Here is a 21874-nt window from a genome sequence, read left to right as displayed (position 1 = left end):
ACTAAGCAGAAGGAAACTTCTTGCCCTGACATAGACTTTTTTATGATACCTAGACCTAATCCTAGCTCATATTTCCCATGAATCCACTCTGCACACAGATTAGAAGGTTTAACAATGATGGTTACTACTATGAACAAAAGCCATGGAAGTCACTGATATGAATAAGAACCAAACCAAAGAAAACCTTCAGCATAAGTTTGCAACTAACACTTACATGGACTTGAAAAATTCACAAGAACTTCATATTTATCTCATCTTTAAAACTTCCTTAATGGGGTGCCTGGATGGCTCAGTTGCTTGGGCATTTGCCTTCAGCTCAGGTCATGATCCCAGAGTCCTGGGGCTCCTCCCTCTTCCCCTTATTCTCCTCTCATGTTCTCCCTCACTCTCTCTCAAATAAATAAAATCTTAAAAAAAAAAAAAAAAAAACCCTCCTTAATATAGGTTGCTATTACCTCTAATTTTTACAAGTGAGTTAAATGATGATATTTCAAAAGATCATGCGGAATAGGTATATTATTAATCAAATGTTCTCAGGCTCTCTACCTTTGGTCTGTCATATTCAAGGGCAATAGAATCACCTTGAGGGCTTAGCAAAACAGAGTCCTGGCCCCCACCCCAAAGTTTCTACTATAGTAGGGCAGAGGTGGGGGCTGAGTATCTACATATTTTCTACGAGCCGGGCCATATTGATGCTCTTGGTATGGGACTACCTTGAGAACCATGTATCTCACAGTATAAGTTACCTGCAAATTTCCTTTCCATTGGGAGGTAATAAAGCTTGATCATTATCTTTAATAAAGTTTATCGCTAACACCTGACACCTAGCTCAGTTATGTGTCCAAAGGATAGGTGACATACTAACTGCATGGAAAGAATATTTTTTTTATATCACTTTTGGGAATATGGAAGGCCTCATATTCATGGTTAGGTCAATATTTTTCCCTCCTAGGTAAGTATTTAAGAAGAATGACTTACTTTAGCTCTCCTCTAGCCATGCAAGATGGCTAAAGAAAGATGACTAAGGGGAAGAAGGTGGCCCCAGCTCCTGCTGTCATGAGGAAGCAGGAAGCCAAGAAGGTAGTCAATCCCATTTGAGAAAAGGCACAAGACTTCTGGTATTAGACAGGATATCCAGCCCAAAAGGGACCCCACCTGTTTTGTGAAATGGCCCACAGCGACATCTAACTGCAGCAGGATAGAGCTATTCTCCATAAGCATCTGAAACTGCCTCCTGGGATTAACCAGTGGACCCAGGCTCTGGACCACCAAACAGCTATTCAACTGTTTAAGCTGGCTCACAAATACTCACCAAACACACAAAAGCAGAGATTGTTGGCCCTGGCTGAGAAGAAAGCTGCTGGCAAAGGGGATGTCCCTATTAAGAGGTTACCTGTGCCTCCAGCAGGAGTTAATATTCTCACCACCTTAGTGTAAAACAGGAAGGCTCAGCTGGTAGTAACTGCACATGCTGTGGATCCCACTGGGCTGGCTATCTTCCTCCCTGCCCTGTGTTGTAAAATGGGGGTTCCCTACTGTATTATCAAGGTGAAGGCCAGGCTGAGCCATCGGGTCCACAAGAAGACCTGCACCACTATCGCCTTTGCACAGATTAACTCAGAAGACAAATGAGCTCTGGCTAAGCCACTGAAAGCTATCAGGACCAATTACAGTGATGAATATGATGATATCCGCCCTCACTGGGGAGGCAACATCCTGGGTGCAAAGTTGGTGGTTTATACCACCAAGCTGGAGAAGACAAAGGCTAAAGAACTGGACATCAAACCAACTAAATTTTGAGATTTCTGTACATGAAAGCAATAAAAAGTTCTCTTTCAAAAAAAAAAAAAAAGAAAAGAAAAGAAAAAGAAAGAGACGTTACTCACTTAAAACAATTCATTTCTCAAAGAAAATTTAACAACACTTCTAATATTGGCTAAGCAGAGAACAGAGGAGAGTCAAAGTGGCTGATCACAGTACATATGGAGGAGATCTGACTGAACAGCAAGAAATAGTAACAGAACTGGCAGATAAAGAAAAGTCACCTAAGTCAGAGCAAATGACTACTGCACAAGTATAGAAACAAAAATGAATAGCTGGGTTACTGTGATTAGAGCAGAAGGTATCTGTAGAAACTAAAATGGCTGGACTTGGTATTTTTACCTACTTTCTCTAGTAGGTAAGTATTTTCTAGTAGGAAGTGTTATACTCTACTTTTGATTCCATTTGAGAGTAACTGCTGAGCAGTTACTGGCACTGGAAGGGCTTAAGGAAAATTATACACATTACAAAATGTTCAAGATGGACTTTGGCAGGGAAAGATTTAGAGACAGAGGTAGGATGGAATCCCCTGCTATCATTCATGTGTAGTATAATTAGAACTTAAACTAAATACAGATGCACATTCATAGGACTTCTAAAAAAAGTTCTAAAAAAAATATAAAAACAACAACACTAAAAAACAAAAAACAAAAAACAAAACAACAACAAAAAAAACCCAAAGTTAAAAACAATAAAGCTCTAATAAAGTTCTAATAAACTTCAAAGTTAATTTTAGGTGCACTCTATCACGTGTAAACAAAATCTCCTTGCCCACTCCATCAAGAAAATACTTGCTTAATTTTAAAAACAAAGAATATATAGATCTTTTATGCTTTTGCTTAGGTTATTAACTTTTAACTTAACCTCTGTCACCTAATATCAAGTAAGCATGCAACAAGTTTGTAAGCAACAATCAAGACCCACTGAGGAATACAACAGAGTTTTACATTAGTATGAAAAATATCTTACTTGATAAAGTATAAAGCAAAGATCTTGCAGTAACAACTACAGTAAAAACCAAACTCAATTTTGCCAAGGAATCCTCAGTTTCAAATTCAAGTAGCATTTATTATATCCCTACTATGCACTAACGAAGTACGTAAGATTTAACAAGTATTTTGTAAGGGTAATTCATTGTTGTCTGCCCCACCCCCGTCCCTCCCATCCTTTTTCTTTCAACTTCTATATTTATCTTCTTCCAGGAAATGCTTCCTTCTTTCCAAACACGTATTTTGATTGAAAGCTCACCTTCTAAACTATATAACATCTGATCCAATTGGAATCACTGCATTTCCTGGCCATAGGTTTGGAATGGGCACATGACCCAAGCCTGGTCATAGTTTGTTTCCAAATCTGTACCAGTGGCAGCTAAAGAAACATAAGACTATCTAAAGCAGTACATCTTGGGAGACCTGGAAATTGAAAGCATATAAAGACAGTTGGTCTGAAAAAGGATGCCACCATGTAGATCGGCAGAAACAGAAAATATCTTCTGATGGCACTTGAGTTCTTAAGGCCTAGATATCCTCCTGCCCTTAATAAAATTACATGAGCCTTAAATTCCTCATTTTGCCTAAGTTAGTTCAAGATGGATTTCTATTTGTCCCCAAATATTCTGATGTAACGGGTAATGATTCCCTATAAAACAAATGTTCCTTGTCATTTCCCTCTGAGAAAAGACTAAAAGCTAAATAAAACATGGCTGACAATATACTGGTATATTAGGGACTGTCAGTACACCTGTTCTGGGTAATCTCTCATTAACTTGTATCGTTAAAGTCTGTTCTACATGGTATTAAGTAAGGGGGCTTTCCTCAAGTTAAACTAAAACATCACAATAAAGTAGCAATGTTTATTTTATTTTATTTTATTTATTTATTTGAGAGAGAGAGGTTAAGCAGGGGGAGAGGCAGAGGCAGAGGGAGAAGCAGATACCCCATTGAATAGAGAACCTGATGTAGGATCGATCCCAGGATGTGGGGATTATGACCAGAGCCGAAGGCAGATTCAACCAACTGAGCCACCCAGTGCCCTAAAGTAGCAGTGTCTTATTACCAATGGTTAAGAGTATAGAAATGAGGGTAACAAAGCGAAAGAGAAAATTATGAGTCAAGTAGAATAGATGTTCACAGTTTGGGTGTTATAAATTTCTTTGAGAATTTTATAAATGATATAACTACTAGGATTTATTGAGTGATTACCATGTAGGACACTGTACTAAATTTTTATATAATAAAACTGAAGCTTTAAGATGTTAAATAATTTGTCCAAAGTCACAAACTTGCAGCTGACTTTTGACCAGGCAGTGTGACTAAATGCTTTACAATACCTTTACATCTATATGCTATATACCGTCTTCCTTGAAACCTGACCTTAGGTTAAGTGTACCTCAACCTGACAGAATATGAAATAAAATGTACTGCGTTGACAGACTGTAAGAAATATAAAGGAAGATATGGACATAGTACAAAATGAATAAAAACACAAGAATGTGACTATACTTGCATACGATGCTTTCTTTAAGAAGTAAGTTCACTAAGCACTATAACAAAAACAGGAGCAATCCTGTCTGCATAACCTAAAGGGAGGCTAGCTGGAGGTTAAAAAAATGGACTTTTTAAAAGACATTTTATATGAAGTTAAATCTGTCCTTTAACTTCAAAACAATACAGTAATGTTACCAAATAACTCAGTATTATTTTAAGGTTGGAGAGGTGTCCATCTGCTGGGAGAGAAGTGGGTCCCTCTCCCTCATATCAGATTAGTCATTAAGAAATGACTGCAGGTGACAGCAGATAATAGCTACTGAAGGGCCATTTCGTTGATGGACACAGTACTCTTCTCATATTTTGTACCACAAATGATTTATCAATAAATGCTTATGAAGGAAGAGAGGAAGAAGGAAAGAGACTAATTTTCAGCCAGGATGGTCCAGTGGACTACATCCAGTTTAGACTACAGAAACAGTTCTGAGGTAACCAACCTCCTGGGGTTGGGGTTTCACTATAAGATAACTATAAAGGGATGCCGCTCCGAACTTTATAATCCCCACACTGGCGTTTCTTTTCATTCAATACCATTCTTGTTTGTATACTTCAAAAAATACTCCATCTCTCACATTTTAATCTTTATTTCCTAGTTCTGGTATGTGTCTAGCACTTCAAAGTAAATATTAAGTATAACATTATTATAATGTAATTTTAAAAAATACAGATAAATACATAAAGAGATCACTGATCCTGATCCCTCTTCTCCTAAACACACCACTACAATTGTGCCATTCAAAAACTGTGAATTTTGAGAGTACATTTGAAAAACAGTTAAACCAGCCTCCATATTGGGTGCCACCCAAGCACCCCCTATATAGCCCATTTTTTACTGGACACCTGTGATGTTTTATTAAAGTAACTATTTGAATTCTATTCCAAATAGTTATTTCTTTTTAAAAAATGCCTTACATTTCAAACTTTAAATATCACACCTATGACCACAAAAATTTTCAGTATCGATTATATACAATACCACTTTTCACCTAAAACAAACACAGAGAACCAAAATTTCAAGTATTTCCTCTCTCCCCCCAAAAAACCCATGACTACTACATTCTCTAGCTCTTAGTGTTATTTACCCTTGCAAGATCCTCTATTTCAGAACTGAAGTTTGTTTCTCCTTCCATCATTTCTTCCTCTTCTAATGTTCGTTCATCATCAAAATCATGAACCAGCATGTCAGCTGATGGATCAAATTCATGGTCATCTGATGTTGCTGAACCTCCTGGTAAAGAATATTTTAAAAAGTGTGGTAAACCAAATTAAATGTTATTAATAGTAACTTAATGTGTACGCTATATGAAGCTGGATACAAGTCAAATAAAAGTATCAGGGAAAAGCTATGCCCATTGAGTATTATTTGTTTTCTAAAATTCTTGCCCTTACACACATCACCAACACCCCCAAAAATTCTCGTCTCTAAGGGATTACTTTTTACCCGTTTCACCTCTATATATTCACAGTTAAACTTACAACTAGGATGAAGGATGGGAGGAGAGTATAGCTTTTAAAAAAGTATACACAGCTTTTAAAAAGAGTACTGTCATCTAACCACGAAATATCAGTTGCAAAGAATAAAGGGTCATATCAAAAATAGAAAGATCATTCATGAGGGAAAAATCACAATTCTTAATCATTTGATATTTAAAAAACCCAATGAGCATGAACCCTTATGGCCCATGAGAATACAAAGTCATGTGAAATACAAAGTCATATGAATAAATAGTCTGATGAAAATATAGCTGCACTCAAATATTATTTTATTAGTTCTTCCATGAAAATGTATTTTAACATATAGGTAGCTGTTTTAAACTTATTTTATTTCAGAAAATAATTCTGATACAGAATATAAAAGCAAAATTTATTAAAAACTGCATACAGAACTCTTATAAAAGTCATTAAAAATACTCCAATAGGCACTGATGTGTAAGCTCATCTATTTTTAGCATGTGGCTGGGGAATACTGCTGTACTCAGTAGGGTCAAGCCTGTAATTTTAGACTGCAAGTGTTCGGCACAATCATTCTATAAACTATTCCCACATTTGGCTATTGCCAAACCTGGACTTAAGTTTGCAAAAGCATTTTTTTTTTTACTAATAAAGAAGTTATTTAACATTTAAAAAATCAATTAGCAATTTTTAAAATAAAGTTAATAAAGGTTATATCATTAATTAGAATATATAATACCAATATACTCTTCCTTCAGTCCATTAAGAGAACCAGTAAGTAAAACAGAGTCAAAGGTTGATTTTTTGAAAAACAGACTATTAGGGATAAAGGGTGCCCAAGGCTCAGGGGTCTTGTCATCTTCCTCAATTTTCAGTGTAAAAACCATTTTTTGAGAGCTTATTGTGTGCCTAAATACTATGGCTCAAGCCATACTATGGCTCAAGCCATACTATGGCGCAAGCCATACTCATTATATCTTATTTAATCTTTGCTACATACATTATATACATTAAACATACATACTTATATCTTACTTAATCTTCAAACAATCCTATGAGCAAAAACAAAAACTTGAGGCTCAGACAGTTTAAGCAGCATGTTCAAACCCATAGAGCCAATGGGGTGGCAAGGATGGAATTTAAATCCTGGGTCTGCTAATTCCAATGTCTCTGCTTTTATTATACTTCAAGCTTCCTATAAGCCCCAGCCTCAGAGACAGTAGGTATCTTGCCTCAAAGAATACTTGAAGAGAACTGATTTTTCTTAAGAAGAAGAAGAAGAAGAAAAGAAAAACAAAAACCAAAAAATTAATTTAAGTAGGCTTTACACCCAGCATGGAGCCCAACATGGAGCTTGAACTCACAACCTGGAGATCAAGATTTGAGCTGAGATCAAGGCCCAGATGCTTAACTAACTGAGCCACCCAGGGGCCTTGAAGAGAACCTATTTTTACTAAGCCAGGCCAGGTGGTGAAACACTCAGAAGTCTTTCTATTCTTTGAAGAGCACAATACTGGTATTAAATATAAAATAACTAAATACATAATTTCTAAATCAGGTACCACCTTATAACACAAATGAGTTAAAAAAAACTATCCAAGTTTTAGAATGACTTAAAAATAAAAATACAGGGGCAATTAGGTGGCTCGGTCATTAAGCATCTGCCTTTGGCCCAGGTCATGATCCCAGGATCCTGGGATCGAGCCCGGCATCAGGCTCCCTGCTCACTTGTGTTCCCTTTCTCACTGTGTCTCCCTCTGTCAAATAAATAAATAAAAATCTATTAAAAAATAAAAATCTATTTCATATCACATATACTATCAGTTTCTTTGGATTAAGAAAAGCCAGGCATAATTTTATTAGGGCATCTTAGTACCAGCTGAGGGACTGGTACTCACTGAAACAAGAGTTTTGTAAGAGAGCAGTTTGAGAACCCCTAATTTAGTTGCAGTTTTGTCCCAAATATTATCCCCTCTTCTTGAGCTTTTAATGAAAAATACTCCCAGAACTTTTTAGTTCACCCAGCAATCTTCCAGGACGCTTAGTCAATAATCATGTATTCCTACAAGTGATGCTGTATTTTTCTTCTCCTTTATATGGAGAAAGATCCTAAAACCACCTCACACCACCACCCTGAATGTACTATTATCCTAATCATAATACAATTCCCTATGAACGCAAATACTGCAAAAATCTAATTATGCTTAATTCCTAACTACTTATGCATTTTCACTAACTAAAAAACAAAACAAAACTCACATGAATACACAGCATCAAGTTATTAGTATTCTATTACTGACCTAAAGTCTCCCATTTTGTTGTCATTTGCAAAGCCTATTATATTTAAAGCTTTACCACCTCACCCTCTCACTACATGAAATAACAAAGGGTAGTAAACCTTTTCCCCTTCTCACTCCAATTCTTTCTCTGCATATACACCGCACTGTTTCCTACTTTCAATTTCACTTCTTTTCTTGCCTTAACCTGACTTCTTGGTTTTATCTGACTTTTTTTACCTTTTTGAAACCAATTAACCATCCTATTCCTTTCTGTTAATTATTAGACCTATTGTTAGGCTGTCTCCTAGAGGTAAAAATCCCTAAATAAATCATTAGAGGGAGGGAATCTGGTGCTTTGTGTAAATAAATATTTTTATTTAGAGTTAAGGCAAAGATCAGTTTGTTCATAAAATTACATCTTACTATGAAATTACTAAAAGTTACCTTATATCTTTTCAAAGATTCAAAAAATAAATTGTTTATATCATGTGCACTTATTAAATAATTTTATTTCCTTCCCTTCCCTAAATCTTTACCCCCTCTAATGGTTACTAGTCTTACAGGTAAAACCTTGTATTGTGCCTCCACAGGTTTACACTGGTAAAGTCTACAGACAAACCATTGAGCCTGGGTCATGTGACTATTATTAGTACCATCAATTCCAAAGTACAGATATTACAAAGGCCACTGCCTTTTATCAGTGGACCAAAAATTTTTTTACACAGAAGCCTCTATTCCTACTCTTTTCCCACCAACTTTTGTTAATTGCCTACAATCAGTATTACTTATAAGAGCAATATATATTCCCTCTGGGCAGAAGCCTGATATTATAAACAATACTTCAAAATCCTTAGTCTGGAAAATTAAAAAAAAAACTAGCATTCAGCAGGTAGTAAAGGCCATCAATGATAGTTGTATTCTTCAAGTTCCACTATTCCAGTTCAGCCTAAGCTGATTCAAATGCAAGGGGAAAATGAGAAAGCTATTTATTCATATCATTTTTGAAGTAATTACTTTTTTTGTGCCTAAATATTATCTGATGAATGTCTCAAAAATCCATAGAAAAATATCTAGGGGGGACTGGGTGGCTCAGTCAGTTAAGTATCTGCCTTCAGCTCAGGTCACGATCACAGGGTCCTGGGACTGAGCCCCAGCATTGGACTCTGCTTAGCAGAGGGCCTTCTTCTCCCTCTCTCTGCCACTCTGCCTACTTATGATCCCTCTTTCTTTCTCTGTCAAATAAATAAAATCTTTAAAAATATATATATCTAAAACTCAGTCTTTTTGCAGTATGACAACATTAACAAAAACAACCAGAATCTATTTTTTCAATGAAAAGATATCTGTGTTGAAAGAAAAAAAAATATTGGGAACAATTCCATGTCCTAAAAAAGATACAATAATCTACTATTTATCTGAGGTCAGATTACTTCCAACCTCAACCATTCTGAACATATTTATAAACTAGGAAGTTAAAAAAAAAAAATCCTTGAGTTTCAGAAATAATATACTTTATTTCCAAGCACATTAGAAAAAGAAGACATCTGCAGTTGAAATAAATATGACAAAACTCACAGTCAATTGAGCACACTAGTCATTCATAAGGGATCTAGAGATATTCTAGTCTAGCTCCTACTTAATTCATTGTACTACAGAGAGTACAGTGAGTTGTGTTCATGAAAAGGACCCCAAACCATTAAAAATGGCATATATTAACCATTTTTATAAACATTCTTTCCAAAACTTAAAACATAGGAAGATTGCTTCAATAATCTGGAAAATTCAGTAATATATCGTATCTAAATATTTAATATCTATGTTTTCAAATAAAACATTACCATGTCTCAGAGAACTCCCTTTCTGACTCTTATGCTATATTGAGCTGTTCCTTAATTCACGTACTACATTACAGAAGGCAGTCCTTTCTCTTGAAGTCCCTGCACACTGAGGCAAAGACTGGACTCTTTCCTGAGTGCTCTTTAGCTCCAACCAATTGTTGATACACAGGTATGTTATACTTAGTAGTGCCAGAACCTCTAACTGTGAGAAGCCTAAATACTGATTTTATATAAAACATCCTAATTTTTTTTGTAAAGATTTTATTTATTTGGCAAATAGACACCACAGGTAGGCAGAGAGGTAGGCAGAAAGAGGGCGGGGAAGCAGGCTCCCCGCTGAACAGAGAGCCCGATGCGGAGCTCAATCCCAGGACCCTGAAACCGTGATCTGAGCTGAAGGCAGAGGCTTAACCCACTGAGCCACCCAGGTACCTCAAAACATCCTAATTTTTAAGATCACTGCAACTGGCCACACAAAAAACATTTGTGGCCCAGATATGTTCAAGTATCACATGTTTGCAATCTCTAAGTTAAGAAAAAGTGAATCTGTACCGTATTTGTAAGAGAACACGATACACCAACACTATACGGTTTGAATCTAAACATAACCTTAATTCAACTTTAAATATTCATTTTTAAATGTTCTTGTTTTACTTTCTCCCTCATTAAACGCATTAATTTTTTTCTCAAATACTTTTGACTTTCCTCCACAAGTATTTCTAAGTAGTGACTCCTTTTGAAAAAATACACTTCATATATACTTGAAATCAAATAGCAATTAAAACCTGTAAGAAACACACATAGTAATTCATAAAAAAATGAACCCACAAATAGTCACGAGGTTGAACTCACAGCAGCCTCACCTGTACTTTCATGGGCAGTCAAATATTTCATCCATTTCTTTTTCCCCAGAGAAAAGAAGCATTCAGAAGAAAAGCAAGTCAGATGATAGTCTAACTCTTCTAAGCCTTTTTACAACTCATAGGACAAATGTTAGTCAAATAGAGATTACAGAAAATATAGAAAATACTTACCTGGACTTGAAGACTCAACAGATGGCTGGGGGAGGGGAAGAAAAGAAGAAAAATGATCATCTTTATGTAGTAGATCTTTACAAAATTTACAGAATTATTCAATGACAAGCATGATACCAAAAACCACAGTAAGTTCTAATGTCTGAATTGTCCAAGAAAAATTAAAACCTTCCATATAATCCTTTTTCTGACATTATGTTTATTTAAACGTAGAGAAAAATTTCAAATACTCCTGAATCTAGAAACAAAGATGATAAGGAATTGATTCAGATTTTGAAGGCAAATATGGGTCTCATAACATCTCATAGTTTAAGAGATCTGATTTGAGATCTTGGAACTTTCTAAAATATTTTCTCCAATGAAGACAGAGGAAATTATACACAAGGTTTGCTATGAAACTGGTCTCTGGCTTAAAGTGTGGGAGAAGGGAGGCCAAAACACTTTTAAGACATTATTTTAAGTAAGTTATATTTTAAGAAAGCAAAAGGGAAAAGTAAAATGTTACTGAGCACTAACAGTACACTAGGTTAACTTTACTCACAGACAACATATTTTTAAGTCATTACAGAATTAGTAAGCTTCCAGCTGAAGTCTAGAGAGGTTATCTGACGGAAAAATTACCAACATTTCCAGTTACAACGCTGCTTCTACCGTAGCATTCTACTCCTCATATATTTAACTGTAAGCATTCAGAAAATTTAAAGATAAAATAGGTAAGTAGCAATTTATTTTAGTAGTATCACCACTTGACAATTCATGGCTCTATTTTATCTAAATTTAGTTAATTCACAACTACAAACAAATCATCTACAAACACACTTCCATAAATACCAAAAACTAAATATGCTTCAAGTGACATAATTAAATTAAAACCTTTAAAAAACCTTAAAACTTCATAATTAAAACCTTTCCTATTCATTCAGAGCTACTTCATGCCCATTAAAAGTCAGAGATGCTAGAAGGCCAAAAGCACTGGCAAAAAGGTAGGGTTATTCTAATACATAGTTTCCAACATTGATGGCTCAACTTAACGGTTTTTCGACTTTACCACAGTGCAAAAGCAATACGTGTTCAGTAGAAACAACTTCAAATTTTGATCTTTTGCTGGGCTAGCAATATGTGGTATGATACTATCTTGTGATGCTGGGCACTGGCAGCAAGCTGCAGCTCCCAGTCAGGCATGCGATTACGAGGGTAAACAACAACCAAAACATTTATAACCATTGTGTACCCACACACCTTTCTGTTGTTTGCTTTCAGTCTAGTATTCAATAAATTACATGAGATATTAACATTTTATTATAAAATAGGCTTTGTGTTAGAGGATTCTACCCAACTGTAGGCTAATATAAGTATTCTGAGCATGTTTGAGATACGCTAGCCTAAGCTAAGACGTTCATTCAGTATGTTAGGTACATTAAATGAATTTTGACTTAATACTTTTTTAAGATTTTATTTATTTGACAGAGAGATCGATCACAAGCAAGCAGGCAGAGAGAGAAGGGGAAGCAGCCTCCCCGCTGAGCAGAGAACCCAATGTGGGGCTCAATCCCAGAACCATGGGATCATGACCTGAGCTGAAGGCAGAGACTTAACGGAGTCACCCAGGTACCCCCCCTTAATGATACTTTGAACTTATGACAGGCTTATCAGGACATAACCCCATCACGAGTCGAGGAAGATCAGTATTTTCCCTCTTTCTGCTAGGGGGCAGAGAGCCAAGAAAAACAAAATAAAATGAGGAAAGTGCCTAATTTTTCAAAAGTAGGCATCTTAGACAAATTTCTTATGAGGTATTAAAACTCCATTTTGAAAAGTGTCTTTATTATGCTATTGTACTAAGTATGACATTCTAGATTGTACATGATAACTTAGATTCTTTTGAAGCACACTTTTCCAAGGGTCCTATTTCTTTTTCCTTCTAATGCTTAAAATGATTCTGGACTATAACATCAACTAATTTTAATAGAAGACTAACAGTATTCAGTATTATATATTTTCAAGTGTCACACCACTGCTTTTACTTAAAAGTTACTTTGCCACAATAGAGTCCAAACAGTGCTACTTTTTAATTCTATTCCTCCAATAGGAAGCTGGAGAGCAGGATGATAGAGTAATGTAACTATAAAAAGGGTTTCTAGGTTGCTTAACATCTTTTGGGCAGAGCTACGTATTTCCAGCTCAAAATGGATTTAACCACCACACAAATTATTACAGAGCAAATCAATATTTTCAAGTGTTAATCCACTTTTATGTCATGCAATTTTACTTTATTTCCCAAGATTAAGAACAATCTCTGCCCAAGGCTACAGCAATAATGATTATCTTCATCTGGTCCCAGGTTTGCCATCCCCAAGTAGCCTCAGAGGACTGTTTTTCCTTTTTAGTAAACTTTCAAAATGATTTACAGGGCAGACACAAGAAAAACCAGCATTTCTTTCAAATTAGGAGTTTAAAAGAAATGGCTCTTTGAACATTTAGGTTTTTTTTTTTTTTAAAAAAAGCACTCTAATAATTATTCCACTTAACAGTCTTATAAAAAAGGAGTTCCTGATTAGAAATATTATCCTATAGAAGAATAAAAGGCACATTTTGACAGATGTTAGATATTGGCAATAATGAAGATACTGGATGATGAATGGTGTTTATAGTTTGTAAAAGGCCTCAAACAGCACTAAATGCCAGTACCATAATGACTGTTGTTCTATGGGTAAAGTTATCTATCACTTTAATAAGTTCTGAAAAAGATCCCGAATATTCTCCAGTAATTAAGATACCAATGTTTACAGGACCAGTAACATTTGTAAGCTTAGCTGACATAAAGTGGAACACCCATTATTCAAAGACAGCATTAGTCATTTTACGTCAGAAATACTGGAAAGTTTCAAGAACTGTGTTTGACTGATGTATACCTAGATTAGGATGGGGGAGGGGAAGTGGGATTGTTTGCCTCTAGACATGTATTTTAGTGTTCTATGTGCAAAATAAAATTCCATTATTTCAGTCTGGGGAGCATGAGAGTGATTAGTTTCTTGAAAGTTAATTCTATTCAATTAAATTAAAAATAAAACTTCTAGAAACCTGGCATTTGAAAACAGTTTATACTATAAATATTACCTTTGCCCAGCTAACAGACAAAACAATTATTTTTCAAAATAAGAATTTAGTATCATAATACAGGAAATTTGAGTATGAAATGAGAACACTTTTTATTTAGGTATTTAAGAGAAGAGCAGAACCAGCTTACAATGATACAGTACTACATTTTTTCAAATGAGTAAGTTACTTGATCATAACTATATACCTGGCAATAACATCTGCTCTGCCTACTTATTTTATAGATTAGCAAACCCAAGGAGAGATAGTGACTTATCAAGCTTCCATGGTAGGTGTTGAAGGTGGAACTGAAATCCAGGACCTGAATGCTTCCATATCTTCCAAGGAAACAAATATATTAAAAATGTTTTCTCTTTACCTCTCTCCTTCCTCCCTGTTAATTTCTCTTTCTTTTTAAAATGGTTTTCATCTGTTCAAAGCATATTTAAAATGTGACTGCAAGTTGTCATCTGTCATGTCAAACTATTATTTATGTCTTGTAAGAAACTGGTATCTCTAACAATATTCTCCAGAAAAACCTGAAACATCTATCATTAATGACACAGTAAACTGAAAGGGGGAAGGAGGGGAAAAATAAAACTAAAGCTGTTAAGCAGGTATTCACTTATAACTATTTTAGAAAAAGCACAAACTATAAAATTCAAGTAGTAAAGATTTTTTCATTGGAGATTAAAATGTATTTAAAATGCACTCATACTTGGTGCCTGGGTGGCTCAGTAAGTTAAGCAACTGCCTTTGGCTCAGGTCATGGTCCTGGAGTCCCAGGATTAAGTTCCACATTGGGCTCCCAGCTCAGTGGGGAATCTGCTTTTCCCTCTGACCCACTCCCCTCTCAAACTCTCCCCCACTCTTTCTCAAATAAATGAATAAAATCTTTAAAAAAATAAAAACGGGGCGCCAGGGTGGCTCAGTGGGTTGGGCCTCTGCCTTCGGCTCTTTAAAAATAAATAAATAAATCAGGCGCCTGGGTGGCTCAGTGGGTTAAGCCACTGCCTTCGGCTCAGGTCATGATCTCAGGGTCCTGGGATCGAGTTCCGCATCGGGCTCTCTGCTCGGCAGGGAGCCTGCTTCCCTCTCTCTCTCTGCCTGCCTCTCTGCCTACTTGTGATCTCTGTCAGATAAATAAATAAAATCTTAAAAATAAATAAATAAAGAAAGAAAGATAATAAAAATAAAATGCACTTACACATTATCAGTAGAAAAACGAGTTTGTTTACCCATTCTAGTGATTATTTTGCTAATATAAAATTACCCTACTGATATGCCTAAAAAAGCATACGAAGATATATCTATAAGTCATTACCATAAAGTGGTTTATAGCAAAAGGCTGGAAAAAAATTTTAATGTCTATCATTTAATTAGTTAGAAATGAAATACAAGTCTTCCAAATAGTTAAACACATTAATCCACTAAAAAGAATGAGACAAAAATCTGTGGTGAATGAGAAAAAGATATAAAAACCATATATACATATTTACTTATGCATATATTAGAAATGAAAAAAAAAGTATAGAAGAGGGGTAAACTGGACTGGAATACACATGAAAACTTTTTTCTCCAAAAGTATATACAAGAATCTATTAATAGTAATTACCTCTAGGAAACAGGTAGGGGAGAGAAGGGTTTTGTTTTGTTTTTGTTGTTGTTTTTTCATTGTATACCTTTCTACACTGTTGGAATTTTCTAGCCACTTGTTAGCATTATCATTTTGTTTTTTAAAGAAAGTCAGTGGAGATTATCCTGTGGAATTATTGGCTATTATTAGCTATTTTTATTTTCTTCCTCTACTTGCGATTTTTAAGAAAACTTAATACTTGCCACTTTTTTTTTTTTAAAACAAGTATGTAATTTAGAAAAATAACCTAGTTTTCTTTTAGGTGCAAACATAAATATCTGAGATGGAAAACATAACACTAGACAGTCACACAAAGTATGAGTAGGCTAAATCAAATTTAAAAATGAAATTGTTAACTTCTGTACCTTCACCCATATATATGACTTAGCTTTTCAAGTTGCTAATAGCTGTAACAAATTCAATGCCTCAGATTTGTTCAAATGTTTCTCTTCTGTATCTTTCTAGAACACGGTATTCTAGAATATTACCATTATTAAAAAAAATAAAGTAGTAAAAGCATGAAATAATCATTAGATTCCTATAGTCCAGGTAATCAAAAGCTATTTTCAATGAAAATAACTGTCTGAACTAATTTCTCCCCTCAAACCAATTCCATCACCATTTCTTTGTTATCATCATTTACTTAGTAATTTAGACACTAAATCAGAGATTCTCACAGTTACGGGGATAGAAACCAGAAAGGAGTTAGAGGCCCTTCTCCAGGTGGAGAAGACTGGGGAACCGTGCTCACCATTTCTCTTCCTCCATATAAAACTAAGTCACTTATTTCAAACCCTGAGGAATTCTGGGCCATAAAAAAGATTAAGAAAATCTTGGTGGTAAAACTAGCAAACTAACTACAGTAATAATAATTCATAGGATGAATTGCTATTATTAAACACTAGGAATTCTGAAGTCTAGGCCCCACTCTTAATTGTACCACAGCCTAAATGTACAACCTAGGACAAACTACATTAACTCTGCTCAGTTTCATTTTCCCTAAGATAGAAAGAATTAGACTCCTTCTAGTTCAATTTCCTCTGAGATCTAAGTTCTTTACTTTTAATATGATTTCCTCAAAAGACATATTACTACTAAGGAATACTTAGCTAAAGGGATGGGATATGTTGAATAGCCTCTTCTCATTTTTTTTTTTTCAATCTAGGACTTTTGGAAAAAAATGATCTCTATTTGCAAAAAGCTTTCTGGAGGGTGCTACTTTATGAATTTCCTATCTACACAAACATAATTTTAAGTCATTCTTAAAAGCCATAGAATAAGTCAAAGAGAATGGGTCCCCAGTGATGACCAGTACTTTAACAGTTTAATCACTGCAATGAATTTTGAAAAGATTTGTGAATCTTTTGAAATATACAGGGACTCAAGCAAGAAATTTCTATATATGTGATTACTTTTCTGCTTTTACTATTAAGCTTCTTGCTTCAATGGCAGGGTTTTCTTTTTTGTTTTTTGTTGGGGGGCAGTGTTTTATTTCTGATTTGAGAAACTGATTAGTCTTCTGTACAAAAAGTCTCTAAAAGTAATCCACTTCTGTATCTCCTCCAGCTAACCTTTCCTACCTTACCAAGTACTTTATCACTCCTTCTGAATTAACTTTATTAGATTCTCATACATTGGTGTTCTTGATTACTCTGGATAAATCCTAATACACTGAAGTATAAATATTAAAAAAATTCACTACCACTACAGAGAATTATTTAAGGCCTAAATTCATTGCAGAGAAACAAGTTTTGCTTACAACTGAAATTAACACTATCAAGAAGAGCGGTCAAGATGATCCTATTTCCTTAAAAAATTAAATTCAAATACACTAAAAACCACTAAGCAATCTGTTTTCAAGAGAAATAAACAAATGGATGTAATAGTGAATAAACAGATTATGTACATCATTTCTGAAAAATTTTAAATACTTAAAATACAGAAAAGAAGTTCATTAAATTTTTTTCTCTTTATGTAACAATACAGCAGAGATGAAAAGATAGGTCTTGCACTATGCTGTGGCTTTTTTTTTTTCCCCTGGAAAAGAAAAGTCCCTTCTGTGTTTACAAACTCTGAAATAACAGACAAATTGTTCATTCCCAAAGGTCCCTACACCACATTCCTTACAAAACCCAAAGGATCAAGGATTTCTTCCTCTTACGCTTTCTTTCTTATTGCCGCTGTAAAACTGCAACTACCCTGTAATTTAAGTGTGACTAGGAGAACCTCCTTTTAGAAGGTTGATAAATAATTCTAAGGGATAAGTAATGAGAAATAGTACCAAAAACTATTAAGAAAGGGAGTATGTACCATTTCTTTTAGGCACATTAAATATGTTTTAAATGTTATCACAATTTGAGGAACCATTAAATATATACTTCCTACTGCCTAAGATGATCAGATCAAATGTGAAAAAGTAGTATATTTTATTTACATCTAAATCAATTTGTATTCAGGAATTAAACATTTCTTGGGAAAAAACAAGGTCAGGGTCATTCTCCTATGGAAAAAATAACAACAATAAAAAAAAACCCAGAAATATAATATCTACATTTTTCTCCAGAGACATATTTCCTCAATAACTTGTTTTCCCCTAAGATTTAACAAATAAATGTATATTGTTGCTTTTCACTTTCTGTCATTTCACCAGTTAGCTTCAATGTTCAAGTCTACTTAACTAGAAGTACAAGAGACATGATTTATTTTACCACATACCTTATATTGGCATCATAAAGAACAAATCTCCTGAGAGCTCACACAATAGAACTCTATACACCAAGCATTTCCCCACCTAATTTTTTAAAATGACTAGTCTCTAAAATCATCCTAATTACTAAAATATTGAGATCAGAAAAATACAAATTAATTTTACTTTTCACTTGCTTTAGATTTTTTTGTGGGACATAGATGAAGAAGGATCCCCCGTTCTTCCTCCAAATTCACTAAAAATAAAACCACTGGAGTTATAAAGGACAATTTTTTTTTTCTTTAAGATTTTAGGTTACTAAATAAATGCACTGAAAACAAAGCTCAGGTTTTCTCTTCTTCTTTTTTTTTTTTTCTTTTAAAGGTCTTCTCTTCTCGAAATTGAACTATCCATGCGTTCTGACTGAACATGAGTGTTCCATTCTCCAAGTTTAGTTTAGAGAACTATAACATATCCTTGAAAACATTAGTAAATAATTACTGGCTAAAAATATTGTTTTTCCTCTCATATTAATGCAATCATCTTTAACTTCTAAAACAAGAAAAATATTAATATACTACTACTTACATATTAAGTATTCTGTGTGCGAACAGTTAAATTTATGGGTGAAGTTTCTTAAAAAACCTAATCCTACTGTATTTGCAAACTAAGTTATTTTCCTTCTCTAATAGGTTATCTTAAAATATGACTACAGAACTTAAAGCTCAAACCATTGTAAGCAGCCACCAGGGAAGAAACCTTATCACCTATCACAGTGTTGCTTATTTAATAGGCATTCACTGAAAAGGAAATCCACTGAAAACTATTTGACAAAATGTAGATAAATTCAGCCACATATGACCCCCTTCCCTCTCTTACATATGAAAAAAAGAAACACTTAAAATTTTACCAGGACTAAAATTGTTTCAGCCCAGTTGAATGAATCCATTCACATTTAAGTGAAATACAAAGTACTATGTTTTCTCCAATCTATATGCCTTGAAATACAATTCTTTAACCACAAAGAACAAAAGAAATGGAAATAAACCTAAGATCTAAATTTAGTTTTAAATCAAAAGTATTAAAATGTTTTAAAAAGATTACTGGCAGCAAAGAGTCCTGCTATAGTGAAATTTGCTCCTTTAATAGCAAATACTCCACTACATTAATATAAAGTCAGTTTCCATAGGGAAAGCAGAAGGAGCACCCCTAAAAGCATCTGCACAAAACAGCTAACTTTAAGGACCTTCTACTCAACAGGTACATAAGAAGCGTCAAAAATTAGTATTTTTCCATAATCTACACGGTTTCCTATCCCAAGGCTTAAGAAGGAGATAATATGGTATTACCAACTAACTCACCACTGACTTCATTTAGCAAATAAGGAACACAAAAATTGAGGGCTGGATGGTTAAAAAACAAAAACAAAAACCTATTCCTGAATCTGTTTTGGGGTGTCTCCGAGACCATGAAAATGGTAATTCATACAAGGAAATGCCTTAACATTTAGTGAGGCTCTGACTCAAAAAGACTTAAAACCCCAAATACTATCACTTCTTAAACTCCAGGGGGTGAAGAATAACGGAATTCTTCTGACGGTAAGCGGGGAAAAAGTATTAGAAAAAAAATCAAATATGTGGTTTAAATCAGAAAAAAAATTTAAATCTCCAGTGGCACAACACTAAGTTCGAAACAATCATTAAGAGTGGTTGTTCGCCACGATTTGAAGACCAAAGACGTAAAACAATTACCACCGAGAAAAGGGGGCTTTGGTGACCCGTTTACTGGAAAAAGAGAAAAAGAAATCTTCTACAAGGGGAAAAAATTAGAAGAGAAAAACAATAATAGATAGTCTTAATATGAAGGGGGGGGGTGGGGAGAAATGCCTGGAAAGTGAAGAAAGAGAAAGGTAGAAAGTAACTCTTCTGAAATGTGAAGAAAGAATGTTCTACCCTGAGGAGGAATGAGCTGTTCAGAGATATAGGGAGACTCCCCCAACCTAAAGACCGGCCTGAGAAAGGCCATGTTTATTTCTCCACGCAAATCTTAGCACCATCGGGAAAACGAGAGTTAAAGGCCGTTCTGCCTTACGTTTTCCCCATTTAACAGACTGGATGTCAGGAGCAAACGGGTGGGGGTTACGCGGAAGGGCGCAACAGCATCTCGGCGAGGGAGGGAAGAAACTTCGCAAGAAGAGGAAGCAGCAGCTCCTCTCTTGGCCCCTAACACCGGCCGGCGAAGTTGCGCCACCGACGTCCCTGCCCCGCGGGCGCCCACTCCCCTTCACCTCTCTCCGCACGCACTACTACGCAGCACTCGACCCTTCAAACTGCTCCCGAAGTCCAACTACGCCTCCGCTTCCTCTTACCCCCGGACCCATCCCAACTAAGTTCCAGGGAAAGCTCCCGCCCAGAGCGCGGCCTGTTCCGGACAACAGGTGGGCAGTGGCGCCAGCAGGGCTGGGCCTCTCCTAGCCAGGCCCACTCCACTCCTCCCCGGCCAGGGCCCAGGGGCGCCCGGCTCCGGGACGGGGAGGGGGAGCTCGCTCCCTTACCTCCGCCATATTTGCCGTACTGACGGGTCACATCTCCGCGGCGGCCGCAGCTGGGTCACGGCCAGAACCCGGATGTGAGACTCGGCAACGGGACTCCAGCCGCCGCCGCCGCCGCCGCCGCCGTCTCTGCTGCTCCCGCCGCCGCTGTCTCGGCGGGAACGCGCAGGAGCCGCCCGAACGCGCCCACCACACCCCACTCCGCCCCCTCGCGGCGCCCCGGCAGAGCTGGACTGGAGGGAAAAGGCCGGAACGCGCGCGCGCGCGCGCGGTCCCGCGGCAGCCTTCCCCGGGAGGAGCGCGGAGGGGGCGGAGTCAAGGTGGGTGTAGTGGGTGGGGGGAGGTGGGCATCTCAGGACGGGGCGCCTCCCCTGCGCTAGCGGATCCAGGACTCCAAGCTGGAGAGGGCCCTAAGGGGACCAGACAGGTCAAGGAAAAGTGCCAAAAAAGCTGCGTCCAGCGCTCACATTGCAGGGAAAAGATACGTTATATTTTACATGTAGGCCTTTTCGAAGTGCATTTGCTGGAAAACGGATGTTGCTGTGATGCAACAACGGCAACAACGCAAAGTAGCGCGCTTTAAAAGCGGCTGTCTCTTGACAAGTATCTCTCTTGGTTGATTCCCGACAGGAAATGTAAAATCCCACATCCCCAAATTTTACAGGTCAGAGCAGAGATTAAGAAAAGGGGCTGTGGATAGGTACTCTGCCATCCTCACATCTCATTTGCTTTTCCCCACACATACTTCCTGAGATGCCAGGAGCAACATAATTGTGCAACGTTTGAATTTTGCACAACTAGAGAAAATTTCAAAATGTGAGTACGAAAAAGCTGCTCTTTGATGGATCTCTGAATTGACTGCATAGAGGGAAAAGCTGCTTATGTGCAATGCCTGAAATGGCAGTAACTTGAAGATTTTAAAATATTGGCCTAGA

The 21874-nt window shown here is 36.4% G+C and overlaps 1 protein-coding gene and 1 pseudogene across 14 annotated transcripts in view; one reads left to right on the top strand and one right to left on the bottom strand.

The window, feature by feature from the left end:
* MIER1 (MIER1 transcriptional regulator) overlaps positions 1 to 21874 on the bottom strand; it is a 58798-nt gene that overhangs the window by 32299 nt on the left and 4625 nt on the right. For 7 of the 14 annotated variants that reach the window (XR_006601781.1, XR_006601782.1, XM_045064702.1 and 4 more), the window contains 3 exons: positions 10971 to 10995; positions 10800 to 10836; positions 5450 to 5595 (listed from right to left, as the gene is read on the bottom strand). Coding sequence is in view for 12 of the 14 variants with exons in the window: in XM_045064702.1 (XP_044920637.1) it covers positions 5450 to 5595; positions 10800 to 10836; positions 10971 to 10995 (208 nt within the window). In the remaining 2 variants the exon portion in view is untranslated. Of the gene's footprint in view, positions 1 to 5449; positions 5596 to 10799; positions 10837 to 10970; positions 10996 to 20942; positions 21237 to 21874 lie in introns of those variants that run through there. The other 7 variants (XM_004762961.3, XM_045064701.1, XM_004762962.3 and 4 more) reach the window with 2 other exon arrangements.
* LOC123387345 lies at positions 509 to 2196 on the top strand (annotated as a pseudogene).

This window comes from Mustela putorius, unplaced genomic scaffold, assembly GCF_011764305.1.
Source record: "Mustela putorius furo isolate JIRA1106 unplaced genomic scaffold, ASM1176430v1.1 tig00003853_pilon_pilon_pilon, whole genome shotgun sequence".
Taxonomy (NCBI): Eukaryota; Metazoa; Chordata; class Mammalia; order Carnivora; family Mustelidae; genus Mustela; species Mustela putorius.
The sequence above is the reverse complement of the archived record's forward strand: the minus strand, read 5'-3'. Positions and strand labels throughout refer to the sequence as shown.